This window comes from Talpa europaea (assembly GCF_964194135.1).
Source record: "Talpa europaea genome assembly, chromosome: 8".
In the NCBI taxonomy this organism is placed as follows: Eukaryota; Metazoa; Chordata; class Mammalia; order Eulipotyphla; family Talpidae; genus Talpa; species Talpa europaea.
In genome coordinates this window covers 16,028,329-16,043,582 of record NC_140075.1, presented here as the reverse complement: position 1 = coordinate 16,043,582, position 15,254 = coordinate 16,028,329, and the positions used below count along the sequence as shown (strand labels likewise).

Sequence of the window (15,254 nt, the reverse complement as noted above, 5' to 3'; positions counted from 1 at the left end):
TTCATGTACCAGAGTCTTCTTGGAGGGTACTGCTCCTGGGTGGTGCACTGACCTGGGGGTCTGGGGATGGCAGAAGAAGGGCTGGGCTCAGTGTTTCAGGGGTGCCCATGTGCAGGATGTGGTGAGACGGGAGGAGACTGCTCAGAGAGCTGAGGTCAGCTGAACTCTCTGCACTTCAGAATCTCCCACAGGCGACGTGGACAGTGGCGGCACCTGCGGGTCACTGAAGCTGGAGAGGCAGAGCAGAGCAGGAGCTGAGATCCCTGTGGGAGACACTGGCCAGGGTACGGAGAGAGGTCAGTGGGGAAGGACTTTGCTGGTCACCTGCAGAGAGACACTGCGGGTCCAACACAGGTAGATGGTCCCTGCACTTTATTCCTCTAGACGTTCATTCAGTGATGGGTACAGGGGGGATGAATCTCACGGCCATGACAGAATTCGTCCTCCTGGGGTTCCCCACCCAGGGGACCATGGGCTTCTTGCACCCACTACTCTTCTCCCTGGTCTACCTGTGCGCCCTGCTGGGGAACGGGCTCATCGTCCTCATCACCACCCTGGACCGGCACCTCCACACCCCCATGTACTTCTTCCTGAGGAGTCTGTCCTTCTCGGACCTCTGCCTCATCTCAGCCACGGTCCCCAAGTCCATTGCCAACTCTCTGAGGCACAGCAGCTCCATCTCCTTCCTGGGCTGTGTCCTCCAGGTCTTCATTCTGGTGGTTTCAGGAGCTACAGAGCTTTACCTGCTCACGGTGATGAGCCTTGACCGCTATGCTGCCATCTGCCACCCCCTGCACTATGAGGTCCTCATGAGCAGGGACAGGTGTGTGCAGCTGACAGTTGTGTCCTGGCTGGGTGGTGGTCTCTACGCTGTCATGAACACAGCTGGAACGTTCTCCTTGTCCTACTGCGGGTCCAATGTGGTCCACCAGTTCTTTTGTGACATCCCCCAATTATTGGCTATTTCCTGCTCTGGAAATTTAATGAATGAACTTGTTCCCATGATCATTACTATGGTGTTGGAATTATGCTGCTTTATTTTCATCATCATTTCCTATGTGCACATCTTCTCTGCTGTCAGGAAGATCCCATCCACAGAAGGGAAGGCCAAAGTCTACTCTACCTGCCTTCCCCACCTGCTGGTTGTGGTGCTGTTTGTCTCCACTGGATGCTTTGCTTATCTGAAGCCGACCTCAGCTATCCCGTCCATGTCTGACCTGGTCATTTCTATGTTCTACACGGTGATGCCCCCCACCTTAAATCCCATCATATACAGTCTGAGGAACCAAGCCATGAAGACAGCCGTGGAGAGACTGATGAAGGGGAGACTGACCAAAATGTAATAGAGAAGATGAGTTATGACTTCATTTAAGAGAAACTTATTTTAAATTTTTGTATCATACTGCCCTTTTCATTCTTTTAATTACATTTAATTCTATTGTATAATTAAAAATACATTCTTATTTCAAAATTATATTTACAATGACTTCATATATTCCTATATCTTTATTTGATGTTCTTTTTAGCACTTAGGTGTTCTCTGGTATTCCTTGTGTACTGGGGTAATTGAACTTCAGCATCTCATTTTTCTGCTGGTCTCCATTTCTGTGCTCCTGGCTGAGAGAGGTGATGCTTGGGTTTCACCTCAGGTGTCAGCAGAAGTTCTCTCACTGGGGCAGCATCTCCAGTCTCTATGGCACTTCCCCTTTCCTGTCACTGACCCTCTTGGTCTTGCATGCAGCCAGGTCCACAGGTAAGGCAGAGGCCCCTTTACGTGGTGAGTGAGGCCATCACAGTATAATAAGGCCTGAGGATCTGCAGTTTGTGAGTAGTCACAAACTTCTGTCGATAAGGACCACATGCGATGTGGTGGAGACCCTCTCGAAGCTCTGGTGTGGGTGCTGCCAGCATTAATCATAAAAACACGCAACTCATGGCGGACACCAGAAATATTACAGTGGCTGTGAATGCTGTTAATTTCATGTGCAGTATAATTTCTAAAAATTTAGTAAAATATATCGGGTAGGGTTTTTAAAGAACTAATAAGAGAACATAGAAAGTTATAATGGTGAAAGCAAAATAATAGCTAGTGGACTGCACCATACTCTAATATTCCCAGAGATATTTGAGGAATGGTACTTGCAACATCATGCACACTTTACATGTATGTTAATCCACATTTATTTAATTAACAAGAATGCCTCAGAATTTGATGAAAATGTCCTTTTTGGGCACATTGTTATGGGTTCTCAGAGTGTCTGTGTTTCCGTATGCAGTTGTTCAAACAAGAAAACTCATCAGATTTACATACCATACATAACACTATCATTTAGCATAAATGTAAAGACATAAAGAATTTGAAGAAGATTTAAATTTGGGAAGTGAAATGCCGCAGTGGTATCCTACTTATAACACAAGACTAAGTACCATGGAGTAGACATGACTAAGGAGGTGAAGATACAAGAAAACAGTAAGACATTGTCAAAAGTAATAGAAAAGACAGAGAAATGGAAAGAGATTCCCTGCCCTTGGCTTGGTAGAATCAACATTACCAAATGTCCATCCGACCCAAAGCAATGTACAGATTCAATGCAATCCCAATAAGAAATTCAGTGACATGCTCCAAAGAGATTAAAAAAAAAATACTGAAATGAATATGGAACCACAAAAGACCCCAAGCACCCAAAACAACCCTGACAAAAATTAGGAAGAATGGTGGAGGCAGCACTCTTCCAGAATCAAGCCCATATAATAAAGTTCTAATACTTAAAGCAGCATGGCACTGGAACAAAAACAGACACACAGAGCAATAGATTATAATGAGGGCCCAGGAATACAACCCCATCGAGATGGACAGTTACTCTATGACAGAGGAGCCAAGAGCACACACTAGAACAAAGAAAGTTGGGAAATAGTATTGGGAAAAGCAGAAGAAACCAGGTCACTGCCCCACACCCTACAGAAGAATAAACTCAAATAGATAAACACCTGTTTGCAAAGGTATGAAGTCACCATAGTCATGCTGCAAACCTAAGTATATGACACCATGTGCAGACACCCTAATACTCCACTTCATTTCGTTAAGGTTAAAAGTAAAATTAATCAAACATAATAAAAGTTCTAATTTAAATTCAGAATTACAGGTACTGAAAATGGAAAAATTTTATTAGAGTCTAATAAAGTTTCTCTTTCCAAAGGGCTGGTGATCCCCGAGGTCATGCACTTCTGCTGGACGTCCATTGTCTTTCCAACCCACTCTTCCTCCTTTGGCTCGCTCCTCCCTCCTGCCTTTCTCCATTTACCTTCCCTTCCACCTCCAGCATTTCTGCATCCCCCTTACAACCATCTCCAGGGCCTCTCTGTGAAGGGCACACGGTGGGTGACGGGCGACTCTCCAGCTGTCTAGACAGGGACTCAGGGCACTGTTATGACTGATGGTGCCGACCAAGTTGGACATGACAGGTTTTTATAGAAGAGCTGAGGTAAAGGCCAGATGCGCAAAAGGGTGAGAGGATTCACCAGAAACAGAGCAGGGAGCAGAACAGGCAGACAACAGGAATAAATGTTAAGGGGAGCAGCGGGCACAACAGGAGAGGTCTGTGGCACCACATGAGACCCTCACCAGGCGGCTGGGATTGAACCCGCACTGCTGAGGCTGTGGACAGCTTCACAGTGCAGTGCTCAACCCACTGAACCACCAGGGGACCCTAAATAGGATTTTTCTATTCACTTCCATAGAGGTGTGAGCCAGACACAACATCACATCTACACACCGAGTGTGATAATTACTTGCTGAGACGCACTGCATGATGCTCCAATTAACACAGTCAAGTAATCAAACAGTTTCCCTCGGGAGGAAGGTCCCTGAGTGCTTGAATCTGGACAGTGTCCAACATGCGGACACCAGCTCCAGAGCTCAAATAGCCCAGCCCTGAGGCTGTGCTCTGCCCATGAGGCGGCACAGAACGGGGTGGAACATGCTGTGAGTGCTCAGAGGCTCCCCACGAGCCCCGACCATGGAGTGAGAGGCTGGGACGCCCTCTGTCCTGCCATGGGGACAACCTCAGGAGAGAGACTCGACATGGCAACGGGAACTTCCCCCTCAGACTGCAGGTATCTGCCCCCAACCGTTTGCAGGGGAGAATCCACTCATACCCGGAAAATTTTAGATGTCAAGCTCCATTTTAACTGGAGAAAGGGCCGCAGTTAAACTATTCACTTTGTAAATCACGACAACTAATGCTGCGGGGCCCCAGTCATCATGTCCCTCTGCCCTGTCAGCCTGGGTGAGACTCAGGGAGAGAAAACATCTTCTCTTTTAATTTACGAAGGTCAAAGATACTGACTTTCAATACATTGAGCATATTAGAAGATTTTGATTGATGGGAGATGTGATAATTTCGCTTCATACCTGGAATTTTAGCATCAGCACACTCAGTGTGTTTTAGATACTAAACAAAATAACAAAATTAATGGAATTAGATTGTATGAAATACAGTTCAGGGCAAATTAAAAAAAAAATTTGTTAAATTCAGAGTGTTATGCCTGTTTGTCCTGACATTATGACAGATATGAGTCAAGTAGAAACTCAGTAACTCTTAAAGCAACATGTTGACTGCTTCATGGCTCTGATGTGTGACTATTTATGGACATGAACTTGGAATTTTTCCCCAGCTCCATGGCTCAGGGATTGTTACTGATTTTGTGAAACAAAGTCACAGTATTTAAACAGGGCCTGGAGGAGATAATTATCAAGTTATTTTGTCCATTCTAAACAGGTATTTAAAGTCACACAAAAGATGTCAAATTTATTAACAACCAGGTACAACATTTCTCTACCTCCACGAATCCTGATTTATTTTTTTTTTATTTTTATTAAATTTCTGGAATTATTCCCAAAAATGTGCTGCGATTATTTTTACTACAATACTCTCCAAAAAATCCCTGCCCTCCCCAGGGCTGGCCCTGCTGTCACCCCACAGAGAGAGTTGAGGAGGAGATGGGGGTGAGGGAGGGGGCAGGGCTGCCCCCTGTCCAGATGTCCCGACTCACGCACGGGCCTGGAGTGAGGAACAAACCTGGACCCAGGAGACCCAGGGCCCTGGGACCAGCAGGGACAGCCACACGCACAGACTGTCCGGATATGCCCCAGAGCGGCCTCCTCCCTGCACAGACGTGCATGAGTCTGAGGGGGACAGAGGGGACAGGAGGGACCCGGGGGTGAACGAGCCCATCCTGCAGGAGGGACATATGGTTGTGACCCAGGAGGAGACTCTGCAGGAAACGTGGTCTCTGGGTCCTCAGATGTGGGGAGTCAGAGGCAGGGTGATGAGGCACGAGGGGACGGACCAGAAGGCAGCAGTGAGGCCACAGGGACAGGAATCTGACAGAGGAGGCATCAGGACACACCGCACAGGGACGCGGAGCCCAGATCATTCAGCTCCAGGACAGTGTCGGGTCCTGGGGAGCAGGAAAACAGGGAACCGCACACCCCACCTCCCTGCACACCTGTCCATGTGGGGCCTCCCAAGACCAGGGCTGTGTGTGGGGAGCAGGGACAGGCTCTAGGGTGGGGAGGGTCTGGGCATGATCACGTGTCCTCTGGGGCTGTGCCCTGGAAAAACTCTGAGAGGTGTGCTGGGCAGACACACTGGGGCCTGGGCAGGAGGGGGAGCCACAGGTCTGGGTTGGGTTGTAGGGGAGCTTTTTTTTTTTTTTTTTTTTTACTTTTTTGACAGATACGACATTCTGATTTGTTCAAGTTTTGTAGGGACAGTTGAAATTTTCAGTTTTCACCAATTTTCAGGATTCATGTGGAGAATGTAATAATGACATATTCACATCAGGTGGGAAAAATGAGTTGAATAAAACAGCAGACAGTGTGAGGACTTTACTGTCCGTAGAACTGGAAGGAATAATTATGTAGAAAATACATTATTATCTTGTATTGATAACCCATTCTATTTTCAATATTGGAAGAATTAAGACCTTGTTTCTCTTTCTTCTTTTATACAGATGATGACTCCAGCGGTGAACAATCTCACGGCCATGACAGAATTCGTGCTCCTGGGGTTCCCCACCCAGGGGACCATGGGCTTCCTGCACCTGCTACTCTTCTCCCTGGTCTACCTGTGCGCCATGCTGGGGAACGGGCTCATCGTCCACATCACCACTCTGGACCGGCACCTCCACACCCCCATGTACTTCTTCCTGAGGAGTCTGTCCCTCACAGACCTCTGCCTCATCTCAGTCACAGTCCCCAAGTCCATTGCCAACTCTCTGAGGCACAGCAGCTCCATATCCTTCCCTGGCTGTGTCCTCCAGGTCTTCGTGATGATTTTTTCAGCAGGTGCAGAGATGACCCTGCTCACGGCGATGAGCCTTGACCGCTATGCTGCCATCTGCCACCCCCTGCACTATGAGGTCATCATGAGCAGGGACAGGTGTGTGCAGCTGACAGCTGTGTCCTGGCTGGGTGGGGGTCCCTTTGCTGTGATGAACACAGCTGGAACCTTCTCCTTTTCCTACTGCGGGTCCAAAATGGCCCACCAATTCTTCTGTGACATCCCCCAGTTATTGGCTATTTCCTGCTCAGGAAATTTGATGAGTGAACTTGTCCCCATGCTCATTAGTGTGGTGTTGACTTTCTGCTATTTCATTTTCATCGTCATTTCCTATGTCCACATCTTCTCTGCTGTCAGGAAGATCCCTTCCACAGAAGGGAAGGCCAAAGTCTACTCCACCTGCCTTCTCCACCTGCTGGTTGTGGTGCTGTTTCTCTCCGCTGGAAGCTTTGCTTATCTGAAGCCGACCTCAGGGACCCCGTCCATGTCTGACCTGGTCATTTCTATGTTCTACACGGTGGTGCCCCCCACCTTTAATCCCGTCATATACAGTCTGAGGAACCAAGCCTTGAAGACAGCTGTGGGGAGACTGATGAAGGGCCAGTACTCCAAGATGTGAGATATCACAATCTACAATTATAACTCCTCATTAATTCAGATTTCCTCCCCCCCAACTCATATTTTTTCATTTATAAAGCATAGACTTCTTGCATTAGAATTTTTCCTTTTCCAGAAATTTATATTCTCATATTCTTCCATATACTCCTGTTTCCAAAAATACTGCAATCCTTTCCCCACCCCTCCCTGTGTGACATGCACAAATTGAATCCTGCTCATAGTTAAAAACATATATTTGATGTAGAAAGAATGTTCTAGAACTCACACATCACCAACATTTACATAAAATGCAGCAGTGGTTAAGGGGGACTCTCCTCAGGGCCAAATGGTCATGGGACCCCAGTCCTAGGCACTTGGTACCCACATCATTGGTGTGACTCCACTGAGGGTCCAATCCTTATGGAGGGGAGTGGAGACAGAAATTGGGGTCCCCTAATGTGGCGTCTTCCTCTAGGAGAAGTCCATGTTTCTGCTCAAAGAACAAAGGGAAACCACACTTAACTCTACCAGAGATGGAAGGAATTGAAGGTTCCTTGGTTAGTAGGAATCTATGACTGAATCCTGGAATGGATGGAATATTAATTTCTATGATGCCTGTTTGTATGCCAATGTGACTGCACTCCTTTGAAGTGGTGTTTTCAAAAGTAAAGTTATATGAATTATCTGTGAAGAACTACATTTCTACTTAAATAATTATAATTTTTAATTTGTTGTGTTTACTTTTAGGTTCCTTAGTTTCCCAGATTGTATCTTGTATCTTGATTCTATATCAGGTCTTTGTCTCCACCTTCTTGTAGATTAAACAAAAGTTCATTTTCCTTCTACTTTGGGAACTATGTTTTTTTTATTATTATGTAAGACATTATGCAAAATAAAACACGGCAATATTTGTTAATTCTACACATCTCCCTGCACGTAAGGAGGTGTCCATATCATTTCCCTAACACTAAGAATGTGAGCTGGGTGATGTTCTTGCTCTCAAGCACTTTCTCTGGGAGCAGGTCACTATGTCTCCAAACTCTCCTGACTGATTATCACATATTTGTCCATGAAAATGTTTCTTATGATAATACATGTAGTTAACCACAAGACCTGACTGTCCATTCAAATTTCAGAATTAAACATGAGCTAAAAAAATCACTCACTTAGGGGCCTCCCTGGTGGTGCAGGATTTAAGCACAGTGCTAGGAAGCTATCTGTAGCCATGCAGCATGAGTTCAATTCTGGACCTGGAGCTATCTACATGGCCTGGCAGACCATCTACTGACTCTCCCGCTGCTCCCCTCAGCTGCGTATTTCAGTCGATCTGTTTATTCTATTCCCCACTCTGTCTCTGCTGGGTCCTTATCCCCCACACCTCTGGCCTATACCCCAGTCCTTGCATGCATAAATAAATAAATCTTAAAAAATATTGAGAAATAAAAAGAAAATCACTCAAAGTAATATTCATTTCAGTGATAGTATGATGTCACAGTCCCCATCCCCTTGGGATATGACATCATTGCCTGGTCAGATTCCTGTTGATGTAATTTCTATTTTTCCTTGAACAAATCCAGTGTCTGTTGAGAAGGGATGATTACCATGAGTGTTTCATCACAATGGCACATTAATTTGTTACTTGTTCTTATCAAGGAAGACACTCATTTTCACTTTATACTTTTTCACTCCCCCACATGCACAAGTGTCCACTCAGAATCTACTAAACGCCTTGCAGTGTCCAACTCCTCCTTCCACACTCCTACTCTCCTCCCCTGTTTCCTCTGGTAATGAGAAATGTTTGCACTCAGTCCAACATTTCCTCTTGCTGTTTGCCACTATACTTTTTTAGTTATTGACTTTTTATATTATATTCCACAGATGAGTAAGACCAGCCAGTATCTTTCAATTTTTGACTTATCTCACTAGCATATGCACCCCAAGGTCCACCTTTTGTCCCTAAGGGCACGGGGTCATCTTTTTAATAGCTGTGTAGTATTCTATTGAATGTGGACCCACATTGTTTAGTCACTCCTCTGTCCATTGTACTTGGGTTGGGGCCATGACCAGCAACAGTGGTTCAGTGCTGCTGTGAACACAGGTGCTAGTGGTCTGCACTGTAGAGTCTGCACATCTGAGACACTACCCAGCAGAGGTTGGTCCAACCTGTGGGAGCTCTGTTTCCATTGTCTGAAGACATCTCCACGCCTTTTTGCATCAGAGGTGAGAGGCCCTTCCTCTCCCTCCATCACATCCTTGCTGTGTCCAGTCTCTTGATTGGTCCCTTCTCACAGGTTTCTATTCTTTATTATTATTGCAGTTTAACAATATGGAATGGATTAAAAATCTGCAGTAGGGGCTTCCCCGGCGGCACAGTGGGTGGAGTGCTCCGCTGTGAGTCTGTCCACAGTCTCTGCAGCGCGGTTCCATCCCCTGCCAGCCGGCGAGGGTCCCACATGGCCCAGCAGACCTCTCTTGTCCTGCCCACTGCTCCCCACAGCAATGTATTTCGTCAGTCTGCCTGTTCTGCTCCCTGCTCTGTCTCTGGTGAATCCTCTCACCCTCCCGCGAATCTTGCCTGTACCCCGGTTCTTGTATAAATAAATAAATAAATATATATATATATATATATTTTAAATCTGCATTAGGTGAAGCCTTAATCTACCAGAAGGAACACATAGGGGCTGCCCACTGGACACCCACCCCACAGATGTACTTGGGGACACAACACCAAGGACCACAGAACATCAGCACATAGGAACAAATGGGACCCCCAAACTAGAGAGCTTCTGTGCCTCAGAAGACGCCATCACCAAAATAGGCCCCTGCACTGGGAGATGATTGTGCACATCACATGCCTGACAAGGGCCAAAATACACAAAACCTACAAAGCCAACAACAGACAGAGACACCCCAATCCAACACACCTCAGACCCCTCAGAGACATTTTTGGGGAGTTCTGGAGGTCTCAGCCCCCTCACACTTTTTACTCAGGTTGAAACCATCCCAGCTCCTGAGCATGTCCACCTGCCTCACACCCACAGCCACTTTTACCTGCCTGGACAGAGTCACAGATGCCAGCGCCTGCTGCATAGACTCTTGCCAATTCCCGTGGCCTCTTTTTGATTTTACTATTGTATAGAATCTAAGTATCATTAATCATTCTGTCAGGTCATTTCCTGTGATGTCTGACTGTTTCAAATTGATCATTTTTAATTCATCACATACGAGGGCAGACAGGGCCGCTGTGGACACTTGCGGGGAGACAGGGCGGCGGCGTCTGTCCCCCGAAACAGCACCTGCGATGATCCCCGGAATTGGCAGAAGCGCCAGGCGCCCTCCCGTCTGTAGCCACGGCCGTCCTTGCTGGGCAATGCGTGTCCCTCACCCCGGCCTCGGCCAGCCACGGGCACTGAGCGGACTCTCTCCCTCCCCCCACCCCCCCAGGGCTGCGTCCACCCTCACCAGAGGCCTTTGATCACAAATGCCTAATTTTCTAGCCAAAGGTGAACACACATCTGGGAAGTTCTGGGACTTGTCATTTGTATCCTCCCATCCCGCAGGGCAGGGCCCATGGATACTCACCCCAGGGAGACAGGGACTGGTCGGTGGACACTCCCCCGAGGAGAGGAGGGCGGGGCTGTGGACACTCCCCCGAAGAGAGGGGGCGGGGCCGAGGACTCTCCCCCAAGGAGAGGGGGCGAGGCCGTGGACACTCCCCCGAGTAGAGGGGGGGTGGGGCCGTGGACACTCCCCCGAGGAGAGGGGGGCGGGGCCGTGGACACCCCCCGAGGAGAAGAGGGTGGGACCGAGGACACTCCCCCGAGGAGATGGGGGCGGGGCCGTGGACACTCACCTGAGGAGAGGAGGGTGGGGCTGTGGACACACCCCTGAGGAGAGGGGGGCGGGGCCGTGGACACTCACCTGAGTAGAGGACGGTGGGGCCGTGGACACTCACCTGAGGAGAGGAGGGTGGGGCCGTGGACACTCCCCCAAGGAGAGGAGGGCGGGGCCGTGGACACTCCCCCGAGGAGAGGAGGGCGGGGCCGTGGACACTCACTTGAGGAGAGGAGTATGGGGCCAGGGTCTCAGGACAGCAGAACAGGCTGAGGCAGGTGCAGGCTCTGAGCCGGGCCCGGGCACAGGCGGGTCTGGCCAGACCCAGGGCATCAGGGGGCACCCGACACCCCTGAGCTCCCCTCCCTGAGCAGCCCGCGTGGGGGGTCAAGGCCACTCCTGGCTACCCCAGGAGCTGCTCTGGCCCTGGCGCCTCAGGGCCCTTATAATAGAGAGCCGCACTTCCGGGTCGGGAGTGGACCAATCAGGCGCCAGGGCGGACAGGCCGGGCCCAATCAGACGCAGGGTTGCGAGGTGGTCCGATGGGGCTGGGGGTGGGGCAGCCCAGAGGCTCCGCCCCGGCGGCTGAGGGGAGGAGCCCAGGAGGGGGCTGGGCGGCGGCCTGAGGCAGGAGCCGGCGCCCAGAGGAGAGCAGGGCAGGCTCTGAGGGGAGTCCCAGGTCCGGGACTGGGACATGGAGGCTGAGGGGAAGAGGCGCCGCGGCCATCGTGGGGGCGGTTGGAGAAGCCAACGCAGTCCAGGCGCGGGCTCGGGTCCATCCTGCATCCCCGCTGGCCGAGGCGGCCCGAGACCCGGCCGGCGCCTCAGAGCGGGGCGCTGTCCGGACCCCCGGAGCGGGGGACACTCCGGCTCTGACGCCGCCCCGGGCCAGGAGGGACCCCGCACGAGCGCCCCTGACCCGTGCGCCCGGCTGCGCGGTGACCGGGGGTGACCACGACCGCTGGCTGGAGCTGCCCGCGCGCCTGGGGCAGCGCCCGCTTCTGGGCTCCATCGGGCGAGACCCCGGAGCCTGCACAGCAGCCGCTGGCGGCGGGCGGGTGGACGTGGGGCCGGGGCAGGCACCGAAGCCCGAGCTGCCTGTGAACGGGCCAGGCTGACCCCGCCGGGCACACTGGGTGGAGTGTGGCCTCATGTCTGGAACCGAGTGTCTCCAGCGGCCCCGGGGCGGGCGGATCCTCAACGGGCTTGGAGATTTTGGGGGTCAGGAGCGGCGCCTCTGAGCACAGCACAGCCCGGGCTGCGTCTCCCTCCCCCCACCCCAGGATGTCCAGCTCAGACCCCCCCGCCTGTGGCGGGCACTATCTTGCTGAAGCAGCCGTAGGCTGGGCCTGGTGGACACCAGCCCGGGGCAGGATGGGGCATGTGGCCCAGGACTGCCCTGTCTCCCTCCCAAATAGCCCCTTGTCCGTGCACCCTGCCCTGGTGGCTGTGAGCACGCGGGGGACACCCCTGGGAGAGGGTCCCCCCACTTCTGTCTCAGAGCCCAAGACACAGACCAGGTAGTGGACAAGCCAAAGACTGCAGCCCCTCGGGACTCGCCCGAATTGTAAGAGAAACACAAGATTTAGTAAAACACAAGGACTCAGGTTGTATCACATTTATAGGTGCTGAGAATAAAATGGAATTTAAAAATATTTAGTAACATGAACAGATTCACATTTTTCTTGGTTTTCCTTCTCCCCTCCCCTCCTGCCTCCACATTTCTCCATCCCCCTCACGTGCATCTCTCAGGTCTCCCCACGGAGGGCACACAGTGGGTGACAATGACTTTCCAGCGCCCATTGGATGTGGCTCATCACGAGGCCCAAACCTGGGTCCCCCGTTACCGGTCAATGGAGGGTGACGTAGCCTGGATGAGGAGGAGCCGCAGTCCTGTCCACACAGGTGTGAACAACTAAGGAAATTGTCTCTGGCACCCTCAGTGCAGGAATTGCTCACTGAGATGTGGTGCAGGATGATGCCCATTAACACGGTCAACTCAAAGAGGGCACTTGTCCCTCTGGAGGAAGGTCCCTGAGGGCTGGAATGTGGACAGTGTCCAACAAGTGGAAACCAACTCCAGAGCTCAAATAGCCCAGCCCTGAGGCCCTGCTCTGTCCATGAGGTGGCGCAGGACAGGGCGGAACATCCTGTGAGTGCTTGGAGCGTCCCCATGAGCCCCAACCATGGAGTGAGAGGCCGGGACACCCTTTGTCCTGCCATCTGGACAACCTCAGGAGAGAGACTCGACATGGCAGTGGGAAATTCCCCCCAGACTGCAAGTATCTTCCCCCAGCTGTTCACAGAGGACAATCAATTCAGAAATGAAAATTTTTGTTTCAAACTTCATTTTTTATTTGACACAACAGTTAAAATACTCACTTTGTAGATTATAAGAAGTAATAAATTTTAAAAATGCACAAGTTGCTGATTTCCACAATTCCATATTCTGGGACGAATTGAAATGGGAGAAAATAATGGTTTTTAATGTAACTCTTCCATGTATTATGAATTTCAATAGCATCAGATTTTGATTTGTGATATATGATGCTTCATAACTGTGATTTAGGCATCAGCACAATGTGTCAGTGTGTATTATCAAAAAAAAAAAACACATAAAATTGTGATAAAAACTAAACCTGAGTTGACATTAAAATTTTATTATAAAATATCAGAATGTTATGCCTTTGTGTCTCAAAAGGTGATGGGATCTATAAGAGTAAAGTAGAAATTCATTAACTCTTTATGGCAAATTTCTTGACAGTTTCATGGATCTGACACTGAAGTTAGGGTGCCATGGACATCTGACTATGGACATGAACTTGGGATTTTTCCCGAACTCCAGCACTAAGAGAATGTTAGTGATAGTGTGAGATGAAGAAGTAACAGTTTTTTAAAAAGACAGGAATGAATTTTATCAAAACATTTTGTCATTATATTTACTGTAAAGTAATCAAAGATTTCTACATCTAGATGACATTGGCAACTAGTTCAGTTTATTATTTTTATTAAACTATTTTAATTGTTTGCACTAATGTATATCCACAACTTAATCACCACATTTTCTTTAAAAATCCTGCCTTCCCAGGGCCTGCCCCTCTGTCTCCCCACAGAGGGGCGAGAGGATGACATTGGGGAGGGAGGAGAGTGGGCAGGGCTGCCCCATGTCCAGACGTCCCCACTCACACATGGGCCTGGGGGGAGGAAAAAACCCGCCCCCCAGGGACCCAGGGCCCTGGGGCTGGCAGGGACAGCCACACGCACAGACCGTCTGGCTCAGCTCCGGAGCGGCCTCCTCCCTGCACAGATGTGCATGAGTCTGAGGGGGGCAGAGTGGATGTGAGGAACCCAGGGTAGACGAGCCCATCCTGCAGGAGGGACGTATGGTTGTGACCCAGGAGGAGACTTTGCAGGAAACATGGTTTCTGGGTCCTCAGATGTGGGGGAGTGAGGGGAAGGAGTTGAGGAGACGAGGGGACAGACCAGGAGGCAGCAGTGAGGCCATAGGGGCAGTAATCTGACAGAGGAAGCGTCAGGACATGCTGCACGGGGACACCGAGCCCCGATATTTCAGCTCCAGTAGTGTCGGGTCCTGGAGAGCAGGAAAATGGGGACCCGCACACCCCAACTCCCTGCACCCCCATCACTGTGGGGCCTCCCTAGACCAGGGCTGTGTTGGAGGAGCAGGGACAGGCTCTCCAGGGTAGGGAGGGGCTGGGCATGGTCACGTGTCCTCTGGGGCTGTGCCCTGGACAACCTCTGGGAGGTGTGCTGGGCGGAGACACTGTGCCTGGGCAGGAGGCGGGAGAGCAATACTGGGGAAAAATAGGCAGGGCTGTCACTTGGGTTTTTTGACACATACGAGATACTAATTTGTTCAGGTTTATAAGGGAGACTTGACATTTTTCCTCTTTACCAAATTTTAGAGTGAAATTGGACAAAATAAAATGACACATGAGATAGTCAAAAAAGTTTGAGTGCAGCGGACACACAGATGAAGATAGATAGATTATGCCAAACCTAGATGGAGTAATTACCTGGTAAATAGACTGAATTATTATCCTATTATTATAAAACATTTTGTATTCAATATTGGATGATTTGATTTTTTCCTGTATCCTTTTTTTACAGATGATATCGCCAGAGGTGACCAATCTCTCAGCCGTGACAGAATATGTCCTCCTGGTGTTCCCCACCCAGGGGACCATGGGCTTCTTGCACCCGCTGCTCTTCTCCCTGGTCTACCTGTGCGCCCTGCTGGGGAATGGGCTCATCGTCCTCATCACCACCCTGGACCGGCACCTCCACACCTCCATGTACTTCTTCCTGAGGTGTCTGTCCTTCACAGACCTCTGCCTCATCTCAGCCACGTTCCCCAACTTCATTGCCAACTCTCTGAGGCACAGCAGCTCCATCTCCTTCTGGGTCTGTGTTGTCCAGGTCTTCATGCTGGTGGTTTCAGGAACTACAGAGTTGAAC

General features: G+C 50.0%; 1 protein-coding gene across 1 annotated transcript; it reads left to right on the top strand.

The window, feature by feature from the left end:
- Nucleotides 1-512: 512 nt before the first annotated feature.
- Nucleotides 513-11,893, top strand: LOC311175181 (olfactory receptor 14A16-like; the record flags this gene model as incomplete). The annotated part of the gene is made up of 3 exons (XM_084240098.1): nt 513-1,241; nt 1,742-1,753; nt 11,576-11,893. Coding segments are annotated over 3 exons (1,059 nt in total), but the record flags the coding sequence as incomplete, so codon positions are not given.
- Nucleotides 11,894-15,254: the final 3,361 nt, after the last annotated feature.